We start from the raw sequence: 25,601 nt of genomic DNA, 5'->3' as shown, positions 1-25,601 counted from the left end.
ATTATGTAGGTATTCGAGAGAATGGTCAGAGCTGGAGAACCGTCCAGTCCAAGCAGCTTGTCAGCAGTGCCACCTGCCTCCCTCTCTGAGCCTCTCTGCCTCTTTTTTGGTACATTAGCTTCTTCCACTTCCAGCACCCAGTGCAGCTTCCCAATTCTCCTTATCCAGATTTGCTTGTAGGGGGGAAATTAGTCATTTATACCGTCGTATACATTTAATAACACTAACAAAAGTCTCAAATTTTCAGGATCTTATGACAGCTCCATATACACAATCTCATGAGGTTCCCAACAATGTTGTGACACTGACAGGAATTTTTTTCTTTTTTTTTTACTTCTTTGTTGTCATTATCATTCTCCAGATGAAGAAAATGAGTCACAGGTTAAGAGGAAAGCTAAAGACATCACAGCTCATAAGAGATAAATTCATTTACTGATTCAGATCTTTCAGTTTCCATCACCATGCTCTTCTACTGTGTTAGTCTGGCTTTTACCTGAGTCAGTGTATCTGTTTCCTCCCTCCGGCAGATCTTGGAGGTGTAGAAGTGGGTACTGTCAACCCAGTTCCCCCTTAGAGAAATTCCAGACATTTATGAATAAGTGCAAGGGGTATTTTACTGGATAACATCCTGTTGGGCACCCCTAAACTACACTAGTCCTAAGTGTCTGAAAGAAATACACAATCTAATGAATAATTCTCAAGCTATATTTTAGGAGTCTGTCATACTGACTTTAGGTTTTGATGCCTCAGAAGAGCCAAATGAAAAACATTTCAGCCAAGGGCACTTTTGTCATTTGGACTTGGTTTTGCCTATTAATCATGATTAGCAGCATACAAGCCAGAGTTGCAAATTAAGGTGACAGTAGGGCAATGATTTTAAAACATTAGTGTGCATCAGAACTACCTGGAGGGCTCATTAAAACATAGCCTGCTGGACCCCACCCACAGAGTTTCTGATTCTGTAGGTCTGGAGTGGGGCCTGAGATTTGCACTCCTGAGGAATTCCCAGGTGAGGCTGATGCTGCTGTTTCTGGGACCACATTTTCAGAACCATTGCTAGAAGGGCTCTGTAGGTGAGGGAAGCATCTAACACTGTATTTTCTAATTTGGTAGTCAGCCTCAAGTGATGACTGAACTCTTGAAGTGTTCAGCTGCTTTCAACTGAGATGTGTTGGAAACATAAATTATGCTCTTAATTTTTAAGACTTGGTACCAAAAAAAAAGTAAAATATTTCCATTTGTATACTGATTACATGTTGAAATGATAATATTTTGGCTATATGGGATTAAATAATATATTATTAAAATTAATTTCATCTTTTTCTTTTTACTTTTTTAGTTATGGCTACTATGAAATTTTTAATTACGTATGTGGTTCACATTAAATTTCTTTTGAACAGCAGTGACCCAAAGAATTGGAAAATAGAGAGCAATGAAGATTAGTAAACCACAGAAAATTCAAATCCCAAAAGCCATAAGTGCTTCAGGGGCCAAAGAAGATACATCTATTGGTCAGATTTAATCTAAGGGCCCCACTTTATACCCAGACATTTGCTGCTACAAGTACTAAATGTAGAAGCCATACAGTATCTGCCATTTGAGCTTTCTTTCAGCATTAATCAAATGCCTCATTATAATTCTTGAAATAAATGCATTAGGTTAAAATAATGAAAAATATTTTTGCTGAATTTCTGAATGAAGAAAGCTCCACTAGTTTTTGAAGTTCTGAGCTTTCCTTCATTAAATTTCACTCATCCTTGCATTAGAGAAATTATAAGATTTATATTTTCAAATTCTTTTTATGTCTTCCGAAGACTTCACTGTTTACTTTTAACAATCTATGAAATAGAGAGGTGAGAACAAGTGTATTTCCATTCTAAACATTTTGTGATATTTAAGGGGTACCTGTATAAGATTGTGTCAGTGGTTAGTGACAGAGCAGACTATTTGACAGGACTCTAGTCCAGTGCTTTCTCTAAGAGACTATTCTGTTGTCTCAGTTTTTAATGCCTTAAAAAAAAAAACACACATAAAACTGTTTCAAAAATAAATGTAAGTCTATGATATCAAAAAAAAGTAACTCTCTGATAATATCAAACATTACCTTACAGAATTCATTTTCTTAGGACAAAAAAATCTATTTAGCCCTTCAAAACACTGACTAATACAACACTTCAAAATAGTATTTCCAAATAATATATTACTGTGAGGTTCTTTTATAATACTCTGCCCTCACCCTCTGTGTTTTTATCTGGCCACCTGAATCCCATTAACTATTTGCTAAACTTTAAAAAGTTGTATTTTCCCCACAAAGAAACCTGAAAATAGGTTTGTTTCGTATGAGTTATTTTAACAATAACACATTGTGCCACCTTTTTCATAGGATGATGTAATCCAGACTTTCTAACTAGGGCATGAACCATGACTGGTTCAAAGTCACCTAATTAGTGAATGAGAAACTCAAAATTAGAATCCTAGGCTCTTTATACATTGTGTAGGACCAATTTGTAGACTATCATTCAGAGAGTATTCCTATTGCAATCAGAACATAGGACAATTTGGGAAAACATGTACAATATAGGTATTATTTGATCTTTCTAGCTTCATTTAAAATGTATGATCACGTGATTTCTATAAATGTTTAAAACTTTAATCTGAAATGAATTGCCATGTGGCCAATAATTTCTAACATAAAACTCATATAGCATATAAATTCTGCAGTAATACCATAATTTCTTAAGAGTACAAATTAATTAGTGCTTCCTTTCTTTCCCAGTAACTTTCCTCATACTCCTTAAAGTGGAATGTGAAATGAGACAAGCAGCTTCTGCTGCTGATTTAGTCTCAGAGAAGTAGAAAAATAAATAAATAAAAAGAAATAAAGTCTCAGAGAAGCAAATATGCAGTGGCTTAACATACAAAATTTGGGGGTTTGCTCACAAGTTGGATAAAACAGCTGTTGATGGAGATACCTGTATAGGAGCTGCCTTTTTCATCTGTTGAAAAAGAAAAGCTTGTGAACAGTCTCCAGGAGCCTTATTATTAGAAATGATGTTTCCTCCCTTTTGATGAATGGCCGAGATGCTGATCCTTTGAAATGTGATTATGATTCCCTTGGGGAAATTCAGTGAGTCCCTAAGTTTGAGGAATTTGGGAGTATAAGAGGACAGGAGTTTATTTATATACAAACTTTCTTCCAAGTTGGATTTATTTTCCTTTTCCCCTAGTCTGTGCAGCACAACTCTTTCAAGGCTCACTGAAGCCTTCCATGACCCTCTATTTTTAACATAAGAATATTTTCGACTATCACCAACATGTCAAAGGAAGATTTCTAGCACATGATTAGACTTAGTACATATATTTCATCCCTACCTGTTTCTCTTTTCTTTTTGAAAATAAAAAATAAAAATAAAAATACAACAAAAAACAGCCAAGAGTTAGAACAGAGTGGGAAGAAATATCATAGGAATAAAGGGAGTTAGTTGTTTGGGGACTTGGAATATTCATCACAAGTGAGTTGTTTGAACTATTATGATAAATAGAAGCATCTGAAGTGGAGAGAAGCTGAACAGTAGTTTGGTGTTACTTTCTTATATATTAAAGTACTGAATCATTTCTAACAAGCAAAAATTTAGGATTACTTTCCTTGATGTGTACACCTAACTTGGAAGGAACTTCTGATTTTCCTTCCAGAAAGCTGAGTTCTTTCTATTCTTAGGCTATTTTGCAAAGCAAAGGGGAAGGCTAGTTGAAGATGGCAGGACATTTAACCACCATCACCACAGCTGGTTACAACTGGTATGTGCAGAAATAGGAAGGCAGTTCTGTTTTCATTTCTTGTGAGGGCGGGCCATAGTGGATGAAACTGACTTGGGAAAAGGGCCAGAAACCACTGTTTACCACTTAGACATATCATTAAATTTAAGGACACTGAATCTTGAGTACTTATTTAATATGGCAATAATTTTAACAAAATATATTGTGTGTCCTAAGAGAAATATTCACCTAGGAATTGCAGAGGTGAACCAAATCATCTCCCAGAAAAGTATTTAACATAGAGACGTTAGTTGGACTGCCAGCCATTCTCTCCTGCATCTGATTTAAAAGCAATTCTGGTCACTTGCCCCATGGTGCCAAACTCTTTGCCAAGCTCCCTTCTTCGTGGCTGCCAGGATTACCACTGTGGAGGAGAGTACCACCAGAAGGGCTTGGGTGCTTCGCTAAAAGGCATGAGGGTAAACATGAATGGGGCAAGACTATAATCAAAAGCTTACTGGGTCCAAGCAACTTAACCATTATCTCCAAATAATGTGTAGGGCAACTTCCCGTCAAGATGAAGACAATGAACTTAGCAATCATGGGCATTACCCTTCTTTCTCCAAAAACATAAAATATCAGATCACAGCTCTGAAGAATTGAGGCCACATGGGGCTCCTGGGTGGCTCAGCCAGTTAAGGGTCTGTCTTGGGCTCAGGTCATGATCTCAGGGTCTTGGGATCAAGCCCCATGTAGTCAGGCTCTCTGCTCAGCAAGGAGCCTACTTCTCCCTCTCTCTGCCACCTGCTAGGTTGTGTGTTCTCTGGCATAACCTCTCTCAAAAATAAATAATTTTTTAAAAGAAAAAAATAATTGAGACCACATGGGCCAGAGAAGAATCAATACCGGTTACACAATCAAGATAAAGTTTTAATGAGTTTACCAGGATGGAAGTCAAGACCATTAGACATGTGCACTAAAGGCAAATGAAACAGGCTTTCCTAGGTAAAGCCAGAAACTGGAAAATTACTGCCTATTGTGACCAAAACTAGATAACTTCTGCAGACCAGCAAAAATCTGAGAATGGGCGAGAGGCCTAATTTGCATTATCTGAAGAAAAAGTATGGCATTGGAAACTAGGCTGAGTACTGGCATTAAAAACTTATCCAGATCAAGTGAGTGTTTTATGTCCAAGCAGAAATTTCACAGGCCACCACTATCCAGACACCAGGCCTCCTAAAGAAGTTAATCCCCACTACAGATTAACTCACAGTCAGAGATTATAAAATTTTAGATGAAGGCAAATGCCAAGAAAGAGTGTCCACAGATGAAACAAACAGAATTTATATGAGAAGAACTACGAACTACAAATAGTAAAAGAATTGGATAGGGACTCTTAACATACAGATGTTTGAAATGTTTAAAGAGAGAAGGGTACAAATAGACCCCATAAAATAAGAACAGAAGGTTAAGAAATAAGAACAAGTCGATTTGAAAAAGAAACAAGTAGAAACTCTAAAAATTTTACTGCCAATTTCTATGATTCAATGAATTCACAAATGGATACTGACTAACAGTTGTTCCCTATAGAATGCCTCATTCATTACAGAGGGGAAAAAAACACACAGGAGCAGAAACAGTTGCTTTCTAAAGTCTGAATTATAAAATAAGAGCAATAAAGAGAATGACTTTTGAACAGGATGGTTTATTGAGCTGCCCAGCACTGTAAGCAAATGACTTACAAACACTAGTCTACTCTTTTAGATATCTGAGAAAGATACTTTGATAGAAGATTATTCTAAAATATAATTACTTTGTCTGTTAGTTCTCTCTTTATTATCATAGGAAACTATGTGGTATTTTTTTCCCTTAGATTACAAACTCATTAAAAAAGGAGCTTGTAATGAACAATTTAATTAGATTGGTCTTGGCTTGCCTAAAAGCTTAAGGAGGTATTAATATTCTAATCAAAAGTCTTGGGGAAATATTCTTAGCATTAGAAAGAAGAAGGAAGGAAGGAAGGAAGGAAGGAAGGAAGGAAGGAAGGAAGGAAGGAAGGGAAGGAAGGAAGGAAGAGGGAGGGGGAAGGGAAGGAAAAGGAAGGGAAGGGAGAGAGAGAGAAAGAATGTTTCTTAGGCTTGTTTTTAAGAATAAAGGAAGCTGTCAAGGAACACAAGGTATCTACTATGAAAGCAAGCGATGGATAAATGTAGTGTGACCACCAAGGGCCAGCTTTGTGTTTACAGCAGACTGAAAGTTCCCACCTGACTCATGGCCAATGTATTCAGCTGTTTAAGGTGACTTTTTTACTCATACTCTGAAGGAACAACATCCTGCTATTTTTAGCCTTTTATGGCAAGAGAAAGAGCTTACCAATGATACAATTAAAAAAAAAAAATCTTGCATGGTTTTTTGAGCCATGCCTAAGTCCATGTTTGCCTTGCATTAAAAAAATAATAATAATAAAGATTCAGAAAAACACATTTATTAAAAACAAACTGTTTGAAAACTATGCCCAGTGCTTTTGTGTTACTTCATTTAATTACCATAACAATCCTGTGCAGTCAGAATCACTGTTCCCATTTCCTACAAATAAGGGAACTGAGGCTTATGTTCAGAGAAACGAAGTGACTTACCCAGAGCCATACAGATTTGTGGCAAGGGAAGATTCCATTATAAATATTTTGACTCCAAATCCCATCTCTTTTCCCCTCAAGAAGAAATAGTGCTATGGAATTTATATAAGCCACACAGACTGTGTAAAAGCTATGGTGAGACCCAGAAATAGGGAGAGGTGGATCCTCCTGTGTGTTTTTGTTTTTTTTTTTTTTTTTTTATCAGTATAACCTGCCTGCCTAAAACCCTACTGGGAGAAAAAGTAGGATAAAATGTAGCTGCTTTCTAGGACTCATAAGTTTGCCGTCCCTAAACATCACATCTCTTTCCTTTGGTTCCTCATCAAAACAGCGTCCTTTCAGCTTCAAAGAGAAAAGAACCCTACACTTTTCACACTCATTTATCATCATCATAGGTGCCTACTAATCACAGGAGTTCCATTTTACCTCTTTCCTGAGAATCAGTTTTTCTCTAGAAAGCCTATCAGTGGCAACAGTGCAGACTGCGAATGAGATTTCTTGCACACCAGTATGGCCATGTCACCCTCACATCCAGTGCACATTCAGACCCCACACCACTGCCCAGGGGATTGTACGATATCTGTAAATTTACAAGAGCAGTTTCCCATGAGTGAGGCTGCAGATGTCTGTAGGGAGGGCAAAGTTCAATGATGACAATGTCTACTCTACCTCAGCTGGCCCACTGTTGCCTTTAAGTTCTAACCACTTTGTTTCCATACGTCTTCCAAAGTCCAAATGCCAACTTCTCTGGGAAGTGCCCCTGAGCACTCCTCCAGTCTCCCACCACCAAACTGGATCAATGATAAATACAGAATATTCCACATGACCCTGTTATGGTATAGTATTCAACACTGGAACAATTCTGTCTTTAAAGCTCTTCTCCCCGCCTTGCCCCCGCTAGACTCAAATGCCTGAAGGAATATGAACTTTTCACTTTGCATCCTTAACCCCAGCACATAGTAGGTGTTCAGCGGATATATGATAAATGGATGACTGCCCACTGAATGAACTGTTTGCATGTATGCTTCCCTATGCTTGCTCCCACTGTTTCTATCATCTAAAATTCCCCTTCCCTTTCCGTTCCCCTCAAATATGAGAAAAGTTGTTTCCTTACCTGGCAGGAAGTCTTGGTCGTTACTTATATAAACATTTATGTAAAATGTTCTTCTAATTAGTATACTCAATGTGATATCCAGAGTTTCTCAAGTGATATACTCACTTAAATGATAAATACCTTACTAAAATGTCCAGGGATGTTCCCCTAGTTGTTCAGAGCAGCCTTTTATATATTGAGTATTAGTCAACGTGGATCGATGGGACTGAAGAAACTGAACTCAGATTGTGAAGGAATTGGAGTCCAAACCTATGTTTATAAATCGGTTCTTTCAAATGCAAACTCTTTCCCATAGAAATTCTTTAATATATGATGGTTACGGTTCCAGGCTATTCAATAACCTTCTATCCACTCAGAGATAGTATTCATAGAACCAGCCTGAGACGTGTACTCTTAGAGTTAGGGTCAAGAGAGAAAAGAAAAAGAGGAGAATTTCCTCCCTATTTTCCAGCACCCAAGCTCAGAGCACCCAAGGGATTCTAAAGCATTAAGTTTATCCCTTCCTATCTGTTAGTGGCCTTGCATCCAAGCTGAAACAAATATTTACCTCTGCCCTAGTTTTCAGTTATAGAGTTCACCCTGGCTGCTTTTTAATCTTTGAGATTCTTTAACCTTGACATTTCCACTTTTTTCCTAGGCAAAATCCAACTGATCTCAACCAGATGTTAGAACAAATATGTAAATTAATACACATTAAGGCATAAATGACTGCTAGCCCATAAACCTTCCATGAAGCCTTTAATTTTTAATAGGGAATAGTTATTTACCTAAAGAAATTTATACTTCTAAGTTGGTATAATTTCAGCAACTATGATAAAATAAACTGAAAAGTCAGCAAAATGTAGGGAAATCCTTCTGGATGAGGAAGAAACACGTCACATCTCCTTGAGAGCCTAGCCCTAGTTTCCATTATATTTATTCCTTCTTTTCATCTTCTTCTGTTTTAGAAACCAAATACTTCTAAAAGTACCAAGGAGGTTTTTTTTTGTCTGTTTGTTGGGTTTGGTATGATTTTGTTGTTGGTTTTGATTTTTTTATGCAAGGCGAGGCCCAGGTTAACACTGAGTGTTTTCTGTAAGATCCTTTCAGGAACAAAATATAAATTATTTCATTGGTCCCAAAGAAACTACTCTCAATATGCTATACTCATAGCTTTTAAGTTATATGCTATTTACTCATTCTTTTGTCCTCCGGCACACTGTTCATCAAACATTTATCATCTGTCCCCTGGAATAGTCTGGGGCCTACATTATTCGAAACAGGCCCTGCCCTCAAGCAGCTGATGTACCACTGGAGAACACTGGTCAACAGACCGTTATAGTGTCTGTATCCAGAGTGGCTTAGCAAATGGAACAGCCAGTTGCCTAGACAAGTCAGAAAGGCTCCACAAAGGATGTCACCTTTGCTTGTTTGTGGATGCTAATGAGAGAAGGGGGGAAGAAGTTCCAATTACATAAGGCTGAGTAGAAAAGGAGAAGATAATGAGGATAAAAAGCCAAAACCTTGGGTAAGGAGAATACCTACCTCTCGGGGGAGGCAAAGAGGCCATTTAAGAAGCTCATTCTTCCTAGTGTTCTCTCTTAAGATCTGGCTACCTGAGTCTTATCCTTCTCACAGCACCACCTACCCCAAGATGGACACCACCATTAGGTGTATGTGTTCATCCAGCTCTCCTGGAGGCCAAGCACAGCTATCCTGGGCAGACTAGCAGTGTCTTATTCCTGTTCCTTTTCTTGTCCAGGACACCTTGCTACAAGAGAAATGGATGGCCAAGCCCTTCTATGGACCTGCCCCTGGTGTAGCAAGAGGGTCATTACCCAGCACCCCTTTCCTACCCAGACCCCCTCCCCCACCCAGCACCCCTTACCCACCTGTGCCAGATGCTGAGCTTCTACCTCAGAGTGTGCCTGTGCCACATCCTGTGATGTTACACTTGCAGTGTCCTCAGCCTCCCTCCCAAAGGTTTTCTGATGGACTCTGCTAGGGCAGAAGATGTTGATTTTCTAAATCACATAAATAAATAACTTGATTACTTATCATGTAAAATATTGAAGCAAATATTTGCAAAAGTCTTTATGGAGCCCATTACTGAGCATCTGATTCTTCCAAAAATCCTAAAGAACTGCTGCCATCTTAAGCCCCCACAAAAGATATGTTTTATTGATAACCCTGACCTATTCTGCTCATCTGACATTCCTGTTATATGAATGGTTAACCCCAGAGTTCACTCCAGAAATCTCTGGCAAGCACAAAAGTTAGGAGATTCAGTCTCTTTTCCTAGACTGAGCTGGAAGTTAAAGAATAAAGTGGGTATTGACTGTAGTGGCCTGGGAAACCATGGCAAGAATGCTAGTCCACAAAGTTTTGAGCCCTCTCCCTTATCCCTTCCTAAATCAGTTCCCACAATGACCAATTCCTCAGTAACCCAGAGGCAGCTATTCTGACCACTTCAGGGAGGATGCTAATAATGTTTATATTTAAGTAAAGATTATGAAATGTAAGATATGGTTTGAAGAATAAGATACAGATTGTCATACTTCTAAGGTTAAAGACTAATTAATTAGCCTTGCCTACCTCTGAAAAACCTCAAGTCTTCCTGAATAATGAATTTAATTCAGTGTTATTTTCTGAGATTTAGATTATGTTTTTAAAATCAATTTGGAAGCTAGGATTTACTTCTAGAAAAAATGTAAAAGACATAAAGTTTATTTACATAGGATCCCCACTTCCATTTGTCCGGAGGGTGTTTATCACTTCCTAGAAAAGCAATATGTTCTAAAAATTAATTTAAATGTGTAAACTTAGACTCTCTCAGTTCAGTTTTTCTCCAGAAAATATTATTGATTTTTTCCTAAGACTAAAGTTGAGTTACTATATTTATTATTGAAAAATAAAACTGCATGTTTATAACCCAAAGTTAATTTTTTTAATCTTTTCATTTTTATTTTCTCCAGGTGCATTTGGCATAGTGTCTGAGACTGATTAATTAACCCAGGAGATCAAAATGATCCTCAACTCTTCCACTGAAGATGGTATTAAAAGAATCCAAGATGACTGTCCCAAAGCTGGAAGGCATAATTATATATTTGTCATGATCCCTACTTTATACAGTATCATCTTTGTGGTGGGAATATTTGGAAACAGCTTGGTAGTGATTGTCATTTACTTTTACATGAAACTGAAGACTGTGGCCAGTGTTTTTCTTTTGAATTTAGCATTGGCTGACTTGTGCTTTTTACTGACTTTGCCACTATGGGCTGTCTACACTGCTATGGAATACCGCTGGCCCTTTGGCAATTACCTATGTAAGATCGCTTCAGCCAGTGTTAGTTTCAACCTCTATGCCAGTGTGTTTCTACTTACATGTCTAAGCATCGATCGTTACGTGGCTATTGTTCATCCAATGAAGTCCCGCCTTCGGCGCACAATGCTTATGGCAAAAGTCACCTGCATCATTATTTGGCTGCTGGCTGGCTTGGCAAGTTTGCCAACTATAATCCACCGAAATGTGTTTTTCATTGAGAACACCAATATCACAGTTTGTGCTTTCCATTATGAATCCCAAAATTCAACCCTCCCCATTGGACTGGGCCTAACCAAGAACATACTGGGTTTCTTGTTTCCTTTTCTGATCATTCTTACAAGTTATACTCTTATTTGGAAGACCCTAAAGAGGGCTTATGAGATTCAGAAGAACAAGCCAAGAAATGATGATATTTTCAAGATAATTATGGCAATTGTGCTTTTCTTTTTCTTTTCCTGGGTTCCCCACCAAATATTCACTTTTCTGGACGTACTGATTCAGCTGGGCATCATACATGACTGTAAAATTGCAGATATTGTTGACACCGCCATGCCCATCACTATTTGCATAGCTTATTTTAACAATTGCCTGAATCCTCTCTTTTATGGCTTTCTGGGGAAAAAATTTAAAAAATATTTTCTCCAGCTTCTGAAATACATCCCTCCAAAGGCCAAATCCCACTCAAGCCTATCAACAAAAATGAGCACACTTTCCTACCGCCCCTCAGATCATGGAAACGCATCCACCAAGAAGTCTGCTTCATGTGTTGAAGTTGAGTGACACACTTGAAACCTGTGGGTGAAGTAATCTTGTAAAAGAAGAAGCAAGAAAAACATTCCCCTATAGTATATTCCCCTTCACTATCAAATGAGCATTAGCTACTTTTCAGAATTTAAGAAGGTCATTTGGTCTCAGTGAACCTTTCTAAAGCTCTGAACAAAAGCTTTCCTTTCCCCGTGCAACAAAACAAAGCAAACCACATTTTGCCACATTTTACATTAGAAAGATGATGGCCACTCAAAGAATGAGGTCAGAAACTGGATGAATGTGATTGGGAAAATTTTACTGGCAGAAATTCCATCTCCCCAGTCTGCTCTTGTTCTGTTAAGTTTGATTTCCACATAAAGGTATGTGGAATATGTTAAACCTCGAGAGGAGTAACAGGGGATCAGAGCTCAAGATTGCTCTGCCCAATTTCCAAAGGGCAGCAAGCTTTTGTTCCTATTTAGCTATTAGCAACCCTGGCTCACTTGTACCTGCTACTGCACATTCTGTACATAGACTTGCTAAGTAGTAATTGTCAAGTTTCAGAAACTTCTGTGAAATTCATCTGTCTTACAGATTCACACTGCCAAAACATGCCAACTATTTGGCTTATTTGTATACAGATATTACCAAAGTCATATATAAAAGCTAAACTACTTGTAAAGGTGTTACTCTGGTCCTAGGTAGTAGTGTCTTCCTAGTCATATCGGTTGTGTTTCATAATCTGAGAAGTATATATATTTTGTGGTAAAAAGATTATATATCATAAAGTATGCCTTACAGTTTTAAAAAATATATGTTTTATCTGTATATGTATATCTATATCTCTAAACTGTTGTTACTTGATTAAAATCTGGTAAACATATTTACATTAAAATAAAATAATTTTATTGTAACGTATTTAATCTCCATTACTTAAAATAGATGCTGATTTATTTTTAAAACAAGACAAATATAACTATGAACACATTTCCATTTAAATTTTAATACAACAGACAGTTTAATACTATTTCTTATACATTTTATATCCTGCCATTGCAAAGATAAATAATACAATTTATTCCACTGCACAGCATGGAAAAAATATATCCTTTTGAGTTTTTCAAAATTTTTCATGCAACAAAGAAAAAACCCATTTCTTATGACACTAATATAAGACACTGTTTTACACACAATTTTTTTAATAGAACTTTTCTAATTATATACATGATCATTGTAGGAAATGAAGATATAGTAAAGCATAAAAAATAAGTTACAATTAGTTTTCCTGCTTAAAAATTACCATTTTTAACATTTGGGTGCATTTTCTTCTACTTTTTTTGCATTCATTATAAACACATACATATATGAATTGTATATTTGAGTTAGAATATGTATAGTACTTTGTATACAGACTTTTCACTTGATGTCATAGCATGGTAGCTTGCTACACCCTTAAATATTTTTTCTAAAACATTTTAATAATTGAGTAACATTACAAAATACAGACACATTCTGATATAGTTAGCTAGTCCTAAAATTGGAACATTTAGCTTTTTCTGATTTTTCAAGATCATAAATTGCACTGTGACAAATGTGCAAGTATTTAATCTGATAAATTACTCACAGTACAGTTCTAGAAGCAGTACAACCAAGGACATAGATATGAACATTTTTTAATACTCTTAATACATATTGCCAAATATTTTCCAGAAAACTTATAACAATTTATAATACTACCAACTATGTATGAATATATCTCAGCACAGTTCCCGAAGCATGCCATATTTACTAAATTTAATAAGGAAATTTTACTGGAATCCAGTTACTACATCCTATAACAGGGATGCACCTGCCCTAGAGAAAGTACTCTAGCATTCCTGCCTCATTTTTCTCCCTAGAGGCCTCACTGGCTTGGGAGCCCACATGGAGCAGGCTGATGTGATCATCTGACTCAATAAAAAGTAGCCAAAAGAAGGGGGGATGTATGAAACAGTCAATGGAAGCTGTGGGCAAGGGGGCGGGCATTCAGAGAGGCGTTGGTGGGCTGGTCAGAATCTCCACAAAACAGCCTATTATATTCACATTGCCAAGGATAGAGAATTTATTTGAGAATAAATGTGGCTACATATGTCTCATATTATTTTCCTTTAACATTATTTTTAATTTCACTAACTCCAAAGTTCTGTTGCTATTTTCACAAAGTATTATGCTTAAAAAATAAATTCTATCTCACTCCAAATTATAGTGTAAACTTATCCTATTTGAATTCCCTCCAAGTCAAACGTATAACTGTTCATTTTTTTAATTCAATACTCATCTTAATCTAAGTTATTACAAGTACTTCAAATTTGCAGAACCATTTGGTAAGTTACAGTTGGTAAGATTTCTGGCAGATAATTGCATTTAGATATCCTTTATGTCATGCATTTATTAGCTGGCATGAATAACATGTTCCAAGCCTCATTTTCATTTAAATTTAATCAAATTATATTGTGATTTTTTTCCCAGTCCCATTTTGTGAAATGGACATTGGTAACTTCAATGATTAATCTTGCTTTTTTCAGTAAGACCAACTTAATATTGAAGTGCAGATTCTACTTACGAAAATGTTAGGACAAGATGCCATAATTTACTTTTCATGGGCATATTCAGAGGTTAGGTGAACTCCTTATTTTTTTGGAATTTTTTTGGAATATTTTGAAAATTTATGCAGAAAGGAATATTTACCATAAGGATACAAGTGCCAAATCATCCCAATATGCATTCCAACAGTAAACATTTCAATCAGCTGCTGTGGGCAGTATGAAAGAGAGCCAAGTAAGCAGTAGCTTGATTGGCAAGCCATGGAAAGGCTCACAGAGATTGGATGCCACAGATTCTCAGTTTTATAAATCTGTATACTGGGCCATTTTTCCCCCAACAGAACATGCCAATCTGGGTAACCAGAGAAGAGAAAACAGATTCAGATAAATCACAAAAGTGAAGTGAGTGAAGAAAACGAGTCCCAGGGAATTTTGGATACTAGTGTGTAAGATGATTTTCCCAAGGGTAAAGAAGAAAGTAAATCAGTAACAGATGAGACTGAGGAGTAAACAGAAGCCTGGAGGCAGCCACATACTGCCTCAATGCTCAGGGTGCAATCCTCACAAAAGAGCTAAATGTGGATGTTTAGGTCCCCAGGGCCATGTTGTATCCACTGGACCCAGACTAACCAGAGGAAGATGGGACCTAAATATTAAGGAGGGAAGCAAGTTATAAAGAGCAGACAATGTTAAGGGGCAAGATTTGTCCCTTTATGATTTTTATATATTTCAGGTTGCACGTTGGGAGAGAAAAGGTCCTGGAGGCTTTGAAGAGACTGAAAAATTAATGTAAAAGGAACAAGAAAATGGAAGAGATAGAATATCAGAGCTAATGGTTAGAGAGTCAGATTTTCCAAATTTAAAAATTTGATTGAATAGTTAAAATATGACATCTGTAACTACATCCACTATCATCTGATATATTTGTGTAGTGAACACCTGTGGAACTATCTATGCAGTGCCTCTTCATAGGAATTTCCCCACCTCACTCAAGGACAGGACCATCTCAGAATGAGCCATTTTCCTACCTAATCCTATCCCCAGGCCACAGTTAACTGATCCAGGCTTGAAGTAAACCAATCACAGATTTTTTTCCTAAGGATCTTTCAAACAGATACTGATGGATACTTGGCCCTTTCCCAATGCTGGAAGTTGTGAATGTAAGCTTGGAATTTATTAGCAACCAGGACCCAAGTGAGAGTGAAGTTAACAGAAAAGACAAAAAGCCCTGAGATGCTTGAGTCCTTGATTCTACCTGTATCTGATGCCTATGTCATACTTCAGAACCAGCATCCATGTCTCTAATCAAGGAACAGAATATAATGATCTATAGCTGATAGCTACATGTGTTCCTTCCTGCTTGACCAATAAAAACTTGCTCTCTGATGGCCAATAGGCACATGAAAAGATATTCAACATCACTAAGCATGAAAGAAATGCAAATCCAAACCAATGACATATCACCTTACACCATCAGAATGGCTAGAATCAAAAAAATAAGAAATAATAAGTGTAAACAAGGATGTTGAAAAAAGAATCCTCATGTAATATTGGGGGGCAGGTAAATTGATGTAGCCACTAGCGAAAACAGTAGGGAGGCTCCTCCAAAAGTTAAAAATAGAAATACCATATGATCCAGTAATTCAAATACTGGACATTTACCCAAAGAAAACAAAAACACGAATTCAAAAAGATGTATGCATCCCTATGCTTATTGCGCGTTACGTACAATAGCCAAACTATGGAAGCAACCCAAGTGTCCACTGATAAATGAATGGATAAATAAAAAAGATGTAAGATATGCATACACATACACACACAGTGTATATACATGTGTGTGTGGGCACACACACACACACACACACACACACAATGGAATACTCAGCTGTAAAAAAAAAAAAGAATCTTGCGATTTGTAACAAAATGTATAAACCTAAAGAGTATTATGCTAAGAGAAATAGAGAAAGACAAATACTATATAATTTCACTTATAGGTAGAATCTAAAATACAACAAATAAACAAACAAACAAACAAAAAGGAAAAACAGACCCATAAATACAGAAAACAAACTGATGGTGGCCAGAGGGGAAGTACGTATGGGGATAGGCAAAATGTGTGAAGGGAAAGGGAATACAGGTTTCCAGTTATGGAATGAATAAGTCATAGGAATAAAAGGTATAGCATAGGGAATATAAAAAAATATATTTTTTACCTTATGTATGGTAAAAAATGGTAAATACACTTGTGAGCATAGCATAACATATGGACCTGTTGAATCACTACATTTGTTGTACACTTGAAACCAAGGTAACATTGTATGTCAACTATACTTCAACTAATAAATAAAATAAAATAAAATTTTAAAAAGATTTTCCTTTTATTAGTGGCCAGCACATCACTCACTGGCCATCTAGTGGGAATGATACCAGTCTAGGTCCCAAAATATCTTGGTCCCTAACTTAATAAGGGTCACATGAACTGTCCTTCTTTCATGTCTCCTTAGAAGAGGGTGAGGACTAGGACATCCAGTGTAGTATGCCTGTTAGAGGGAAGAGGTATGGTGATATGGAAGGATTTGTAGTTGGATGGGACTAAGGGTACTCATAGTACCTACTGTCATAAATTATTTTAAATAGAACTCTCCCCCTGAGTTTTCACACTGATAAAACACTCTTGTGTTGCCTACAGCATTATAATAAATATGATCTAGACCATGAAATGGTAAATATAGAGAGGAAATGAGCACCCGTATCACCTGAGAGTTCCAATACATGATCTGCATGCTGTCTAGGCTCCCCTCTCTCTCTATGACCTGGATGTTCTCTAAACTCTTCAACCCTATGAATACCATATCCTACCCTCCCCAAATCCAATGGGTAAGACCTTCATTCAACAAGCTGACCCTCCATACTTGAGAAATGAAGTAAATAAGGTCCAAAAATACAAATTTTCAGAGTGAGCCAAAATTAAATTACTGCCTCTTTTTTTCATTTTTTAAAAGATTTTATTTATTTATTCATGAGAGACAAAGAGAGGGAGGCGGAAACATAGGCAGAGGGAGAATCAGGCTTCCTGCGAGGAGTCTGATGTGGGACTCGATCCCAGGACCCTGGGATTGCAAGTTGAGCCAAAGGCGAGAAACTCAACCACTGAGCCACCAGACAGGTGCCCTACTGTCTTTTTTTTCTTTCAAAAGAATGTTAGAATGAGAGAATTTATCTTTAATGGTATTTAATCTAAATCACCCATTATACAAATTAGCTTTGTAGAATAACCCTTTAAGAATTTAAATACCTGAGATTTGCCCTTCAATCAGTATTATAGGAAAATACTATGTGCACAGAGATGTAAATCTGATGAATAAATGTTAATTTTTTAACTATTTTTTAAGATTTGTTTACTTATTTTAGAGAGAGAGAGAGCACGCATAGGGAGAAGGGCAGAGAGAGAGAGAGGGAGAATCTCAAGCAGATTCCTAGCTGAGCCTAGAGCCTGACATATGGCTCGATCTCACCATCTCATGATTTCACAACCCTGAGATCATGACCTAAGCTGAAATCAAGAGTCTGACCCTTAACTGACTGAGCCACCCAGGAGCCCTTAATTTTGAAACTGTTATAAGCCAGTTTGCCATTATAATTACTCTGCTTCAAATATCAAAATGGTAATGAGTCATATATGTCTCTGAGTCCATTTCTTCATTCTTTCCATGTCTTAATAAGCTTCCTTTGAAAAATTGAACACGATGAAAAATAGTAATCCTGGCTGACCCTCCCAGTGAGTTGGGACATACTTCACAGAACCTCTTTCCAAGCCAGATGAAGTACTACTATGCCAGATCAGCACACACATTTGCTAAATGAAAATTTTCACAAAATAAGCTTTGATTCTGCTAAATGGCAGAGAGAAAGCAGGCTGGGGTTAGCCAACAGAAAGAAGCCTTCATAGAGTTCACCACAGAGAAAAAAAACATCATATCTGCAGACTCCTGAGCAGAGATACTATGCATCAGCTAGCACTGTGTGATGGAGAAGCCCCCAGATCTGGATTTGCTTTGATCTGGCATTCTCCTAGCAGCTATTGTTACAGCCAAGTTTCTAAAGAGTACTGAATGGACACAAAGCAAGGTATGTTAGCCAGAGAATGTAAAGCTGTACCTCAATTTCAATCATTGCAGACATGCACCAAAACAAAAAAGAGAGAGAATAGAGTCCCCAAACACATAATCTGATGCCCTTACAAATAAGTAAATGTGATTTTCATTCATTCATATAACAAGTGGAAGGAAGGAAGGAAGGAAGGAAGGAAGGAAGGAAGGAAGGAAGGAAGGAAGGAAGGAGAAGAGAAGAGAAAAAGAAGAGAAAAGAAAAGGAAAGAGGGAGGGAGGGAAGGATAGAGGAAGGAAGGAAGGAAGGAAGGAAGGAAGGAAGGAAGGAAGGAAGGAAGGACAGACTTTTTCACTAATTATATAATCTTTATGGCCGCTCTTTGAATCCCCCTATCTGTTCCACCTTCTTCCAGAAACAGCCACCTATTTCCATTCGGTGCCCACCACTTCCCATATTTAGTCCAGAGTCTGGTAGAGCTCTACTCCTATTGCCAAAACATCCAATGGGGAATGTGAGAGGACCTAACCAAATCTGCCCATCTGATTGCAATAGAATGGGCACATAACCTAATTGAAACCAATCAAGGTGAATCTCTTGATTTTGAAACAGGCTATCAGATAAAAAGCTTTCTCTTTCTCATACAGACCATAAGTAGATATGAGGAGAAGTTGCAACCATTTGGTCATTCAAAAGGGAGAGGCAAGAATTTCCTAGAGTTTTCACAGGAAGCCTAAGAATAAAGCCAATGTATGAAATCAAGATATGAAAGGCTTGACTAAGAAATGGAGAGAAACCAAGTCCTTATGACATCATTTTAAAATTGACTTTCTGTGCCAGGAGCTAGCATTACCCTCTAAACTTCTCTTCTCTCTTAAGCCTGTTAATAGGTTTTCTGTCAACCAAAATCCAATCCTTAGCAAAATCTAAATTACAGCTGCCATTTATCAAATTCTTACAGGATAGTCACCGAGTTTCCTGTTTATATGCATTATATTATTTAATCCTCACAACAACCAGTTTATCATTCCATTATTATCCAATGAGACAAAAAGAGGCTTAGAGATTTTGTATAATCAGTGCAAGATAACATGACTGGCAACTGCTAGAGATGAAATTTAAACCCAGGCATTTTAATTCCAGAATATGTGCTCTTATTTACTAAACTATGCTGCCTCCCTCCATAAAGGGGGGTGGCATCACAAAATATGAATCATATAGGTACCTTCCAAAATATTGCCCACATCTGCTTATTCAAAATCAGTGTAATATTTTACTTTGTCTTAAACTCATACTTACTGGGTTTTGAGCTATAATTACAATAGTCTTCATCCTTGAAAGTTGGACTCATTAATGGAAAGTACTAATTGACCTTATACGACATAACACTGGATTTTACATTTATTGTAATTTGATTTTGGATGAGCTTATACTGGTTCTAGCAAATAAACAGGCTATGACTGCTAACCATCACAGTAATTAGTTCAGTGCTCTCTGGTCCCTTCTGCATCCAAGATTTTAGATAGCATTTCCTAAATGAAAGGGGGAAGGAAATTCTGAAAATAATTTTCATATCGAATTTTACTTCCTTACAACCTAATGGAATAATGTCCTTTTGGAAAAAACATTGTGGAGAAACTCTATTCTGATATAGATATCCTTTTCGGGTATACAGTTCAGATTTGGCAATAAATTTATATGAAGAATATACCTCGAATAATGAAAACAAAAGTGTGATTTTATTTATTTGAACTATGCCTAGAAAATGGGAGGATGAAGGTGAAAATCACAGCCATGAGTCCTGAGGACAGTTCTAGGAGCATTATTTAAAAAAAAAAAAAATCACCTCAAAATAGATGGTACTCAAAACAGTGAGAGATAAGAGAGTTGCAACTGATGAGGTAAAACATGCTTACCACCTCACTTTTTGCTTCCAGCTGCAGGACAGATAGAAAGTACTGGTTACATATGAAACATTTCTTAACGTTTTAAAGCAATTCAGCCACAAGCTGAGAGAATGGCCATGACATGATGAAAGTTCCAGCAGCCAAATGAATCAGAAAGTAGTGATGAAACCTATCATGATAGGAAAGTGAGCACAGAGGTAGATGAGTGATTCTCAACTGGGGATGATTTTGTGCTCCAGGGCATATTTGGCAATGTGTGGAAACATTTTTGGTTGTCACAACTTGGGTGAAGAAAGCACTACTGGTTGGCACCCAGTGGGGAGAGATCAGAGATGCTGCTATAATGCACAAAACTGTCCCACAACAAGGGAATCATCTAGTCCAAAATGTCATCAGGGCCAAGTTTGACAACTCTTGGGATCAAGAAGGAAGGGAAGGGCAGGGTGCCTGGGTGGCTCAGTCAGTTAAGCATCTGCCTTTGGCTCAGGTCATGATCTCAGGGTCCTGGGATGGAGCCCGCATTGGACTCCCTGCTCAGCAGGGAGCCTGCTTCTCCCTCTCCCTCTGGCCTTCCCTGCTGCTTGTGTTCTCTCTCACTCACTTGTGCTCTCTCTCTCTCAAATAATTAAAATCCTAAAAAAAAAAAATTAAAGAAAAGAAGGAAAAGAAGAACATTATGCAAGCAGCATGTGTTAGCATCATGCATGGTAGTAAATGAGAAAGTATTTGGTCTTCAATTTTTATGACTCCTCTCTTTTACATGCTTCTCCCCTCTCTTCCCCCTCTCTCTTTTATGTGTTCTCCCTCACCTTCTCAAATTGCACTGCATGTGACTTCATCCAAATAGCCTATTTCATGGAAAAACTGTAATAAAAAGTACAGTGTCAGGGCACCTGGGTGGCTCAGTCGGTTGAGCATCCAACTCAGTTTCAGCACACGTCATGATCTCAGGGTTGTGGGACTGAGCCCCACTCAGTGGGGAGTCTGCTTGAGATAGTCTCTCTCTCTACCCCTCCCCCTGCTGACTCCCTCTCTCTATTTAAAATAAATAAGTAAATCTTTTTAAAGAATGCAGTGTCGTTTCTGAGGCTAAATAGGCAAATCTAAAAGGCTTGCACAAAATGTATATTTTAAATTCACTCATGAATATTGGGAACAAAGACAGCTGGTAGCATGACCTAAAGCCAGTGATTACACCTCCACTTCCACAGGAGACCAAATAAAGGTGTGGGTCCCACTAAGCAGCTAATCCTCAGAGAAGGCACTAAGTGCAGAAATGAAATACGTGGGCATGATGGTGCAGCTGGCAGCTCTACCAGGACACCCTATAGTATTTCTAGCATTTGATGCAATTCAATGAAAAATTTTATTGAACAAAATCAAAGGTATATTTTATTTTTACTCTAGATATTTCCACAGAGTATTTTAGCAGCTTTCAATAAAGATCACATTAAAACAGGGAAATATTGTAGAAATCAGAAATAAGGACCACAGAAAGGAAAAAGCAAAATGACCGACGATGCAGGCTAACAGAAGAGTTGTGACTGAAAAAGATATTAGGTTCTGAACCTCTTGCAGGCAGGATGAAAAGAAGAAAATATTACAGTACTTCCAGTTATTTCTATCAAAGCAACAGCAGGCCAGGTTCCCAAGGAGCAGAATCGTCTTGACACTAGATTCCTTAAGAGAATTTCTCATATAGGATTGTGGATGGAGATAAACAGTCACATGATGGATCATTTTTCATTTAGGACTGATTTTTATAGTGTTGTTTTTGTAATGATTCTATAAAGACCAAGAGCATGACACCACCAACACCACACATGGATGTGAGGGTATCCACTACTGTGGTACAAAAGCAGTGCTTGGCAGGAATAGCAATGCACTTGTGAGGTCAGCGGGGACCTCTGGGTCCACTGAAATCTTAGTAAGATTGACTCAGACTCCCTGAGAAAGCCCAAGATCTCCAAAACTTTCTGCAGAAGTCTGAGAAGTTTACATTTCCATGGTCTCATTCGAGCCATCTGCTTCTCCCAGTTCAGTTTAGAGGTCATCTCACTATTCCATACAGGCTGTAGGATGCCCCCATTCCATGTGATACAGATGTAAAACAGTTCCAACTACACACACACACACACACACACACACACACACACATTCATAGACATTAAAGGATACTTTTTATTCAAAAAGCCCTCTGGACATTTCTCCCTATATCCCATACAAGTTCCCACCTTCACCCCATCTCATACATCATCCCTTTCTTTCTCCACACTCTCCTCTAATATTAGCATCTCCCTTGGGAAAGCAAACCCAGTTTCTCTTATTTTTTCATATAAAGCAGCCTAGTCATTTACCTCACTATCTCCCCACTGCTGATTATCAACCATATCTGAAGCAGACTAAGCGACTCAGTTTCTCCCCAAAGCAGACTGTCAGAAATGACTCAGTTTCTCCCCGAAGCAGACTGTCAGAATATTTCCTTAGAAAAATTCTAGCACACACATGTAAGATAGAGAATTGTTCAACCCCATTACTGATAGTCTAGTGGTACTCAATATTAGTACTTTCCCAGTAGTGGAAAGCAGAAAATCTCGTCATGGAATAGAGGGATCTCATAATATTATTTATTCAGGATTCATGCCCCATCAATCTTCCTATTTTTCTGCCAATCTGATATGTCACTTCCTAGTATTCCTACTTTCCAGAACCTCTTACTGCTTTGTGTATGGATGTGCCCTCAAGATCTGTGTGGATATACTCACTCATGAAGCACACTCATGGGGTTCATCCAATGGATTTTTAGGTGGAACTAGCTTCTCAACTTTTTCCCCCTTATATCCATTTAGCATATCACTAGGCTTAGTTTCGAACAAGTTCTCATATTCTACAGTTATTTGAAAAATTTAAAACACCATCTTTATTTTAAAATATAAATCATTGTGTTGCTAATGCCTAAATGTACACTTTCTAAGTAATCATATCCATTTACCATAGGTGGGCATAAAAATCATGTTATTATAACCTCACATTTTAAGAAATACTGGGGGCAGGTGATTAATTTTATTGAAGTTAAAGATTAATTTTTCTTCCCTTTAACTATATGTTCTTTTAGTAACTTTCAGGGCTAATCTCTTACTTACCAAATACCTTACACTTGTATAAATTTTTCTTCCCCTGTCCCTTATCAAGGCAGATTTTAGTTCCATCAAAAAGGGTCTAATAAAGCTGCACATGTTATCAACTTTAGGAAAAGAAATGCCATTGGATATGATCTTCTGCAACCCCTTCATTTCATAGGCAATGACACCATGGCCCTAAAAGGTGAACCTAGACTTCTTGGAGGCTTTCGGCTTTAACACAGGACAATGCCTTACAAGAAATGGGATTTTGAAAATGGAATTCCAACTCTTAAATATGGGACAGAGGGAGAGAAATTTGGAGCAGATGTTTCTAGGACTCCTGAAATCACTCCATAGGTCAACCCTGATAATAGGAAAAGGCAATTAGAGGAAATGACAAGTCACCTCTCAGGGGATCTGGGGAAGGGGAAAAAGAGAAGTTAGCTTTACCAGTAATTAGGAAGGAGAAACCTAGTTACATGAAGAAGCTGCTCAAATAAGCCAAACCCAGCCGAGTAGCAGTTCGTCATTATTTCTTCATAGCGACAACTTCCACATGCCCCAAGGGTTGTGATTCCCAGTTCCTGAGACAGTGAAACTGCAAAGCAAAGGACCTGTGGCAGGAACAATCCAACCCTGCTTCAGGAGTGTTATCTACTCACACTGGAAAGTGAGGACCCAGTTAGTACAGGAAGTCTGAGTACAGCCAAAGTTTGAGCTCAAATCTCCTATTTCCTAGGAGAAATGCTGTCACCTAGGAAGTATTTCCCATATGAGAGAGTTGTACTAAAATGAATCTTGGGGAGCTTCTGCTCAAAATTTGACTTTTGTTACTTTCAACATAATAACTATCTATGAAGTATCATTTAGGCTGCTTGACAATTATAATAGCAGAAACTCAAAACACTAAATGCATTCAAACCAGAAAACGCTTCACACCACAAACCAAGGTTACTGCAGCTGCTCCCACCCTGATTCTAGGGTTTCTCTAATCCCATTCCAAGTCATCGAACATCTCTGAAGTGTCTATCACTCTGTCTTTGCCATGTAATGTGGTATTGCTTTGAGGAACAAGCTGGAATTTCTTGCCTGTTAAAATGACAGTGCTTAGACTTCATGTAAATTCTAAGACTCAGTCTGTGCAGCAATGTCTCAGGCAGACTGTCTATTAAAAGATGGAGAGAAAGAGCCATTATATCTCTTTCAGGGTTTTATCTTCTCTCAAATGCATATGGATGCACAGCAAGCCAGCAGCAATACCACACTTCCCTGGTCATTGAATATCCTGCAGTGTACTTCTTAATTAAAACCAGAATCACAAATATGATTGCTTAAGTGCCAAAAACCTGGCCAGCTTAATGGCCAATCAGAGAACTACATAATCATTAAATCCATTTGAACTACTATTTTTTTTTCTGAGGTGAATACGGTTAAGCTCTAAATATTCTTATTGTTTTCTGTCCAGTGTATTTTTTTCAAATGCGGCTTCTTTTGTCAGCATCATAACTTCCATTTCAATTCTGTCATCAGATTTAACCCTATGTTACAATAGTTTATTATGGTTTTTTGTGTGTGCTTTTTTTTAACTGAGTTTGTAGCAATGCTGGGGATTAAGGAATAATTTGAGTGAATGACACATACAGTGTTGCCTAGTAACACAGGCTGATCTGTACAAAGCCATAAATTGCAAAATTTCATAGCAGCATAAAAACTTTTACTGGCACTTAGGCATATTTTTCCCTGATTGAAGCAGAATTCATGCAACAATTACAACCACATGACAAAAGCTGGTAATGATTAGCCTTCAAGTGCTGCTGTTATTTCCTGACAGTTCCAAAGCTGTTTTTGTTTGTTTCAGGAAAGAAAGCATCAAATTCTTTATGGACTAGCCTCACACACAAGGCAGCACCGAGCCTGTTAATTAGCCGGTGCCAGCATTTTAACTACTGCTCCCAATGAAGAATGGAAGAGTCATATAATGATTTACAATTCTAATTAATTTGTGTCAACCAAAACCAGCTCTAAGTATACCAATACACACTTTAGAGGGCAGCCCTCCACACAGTGGTGCCAACATGCCTGAGATGAGAACTTCATGAAGATCAAAGCTAGAAGCCGGGAAGGTTATTTTCAATTATTGTAACAAATATCTTCAGGAACCATCTTAAGATATCTTCAACATTTAAAGATATTGAAGTACAAAATGACAAAACAAGTTGTTAGAGGGTTCAGGGAAAATTATTATTTTCACAATGAATTCAAGGCAACCTGTTGAGTAATATCCCCTCGCCAGCCCAAAGAAAACACGGGTTTGTGGAAATAATAA

At 37.6% G+C, this 25,601-nt stretch overlaps 1 protein-coding gene and 1 long non-coding RNA gene across 4 annotated transcripts in view; one reads left to right on the top strand and one right to left on the bottom strand.

Annotated features, from left to right (window-relative positions):
• Positions 1-12,475, top strand: part of AGTR1 (angiotensin II receptor type 1) — a 47,702-nt gene extending 35,227 nt beyond the window's left edge. For all 3 annotated transcript variants that reach the window (XM_072792350.1, XM_072792349.1, XM_072792351.1), the window contains one exon: positions 10,461-12,475. In XM_072792350.1, the coding sequence (XP_072648451.1) occupies positions 10,511-11,590 (1,080 nt within the window). In that variant the 5' untranslated portion in view covers positions 10,461-10,510 and the 3' untranslated portion in view covers positions 11,591-12,475. The remainder of the gene's footprint in view (positions 1-10,460) is intronic.
• LOC140613872 (uncharacterized) overlaps positions 1-25,601 on the bottom strand; it is a 148,127-nt gene that overhangs the window by 49,827 nt on the left and 72,699 nt on the right. The gene's annotated exons all lie outside the window — the stretch shown is intronic.

The sequence above is a fragment of the Canis lupus genome, chromosome 22 (genome assembly GCF_048164855.1).
Source record: "Canis lupus baileyi chromosome 22, mCanLup2.hap1, whole genome shotgun sequence".
NCBI lineage: Eukaryota > Metazoa > Chordata > Mammalia > Carnivora > Canidae > Canis > Canis lupus.
This window is presented reverse-complemented; position numbering and strand designations above follow the sequence as displayed.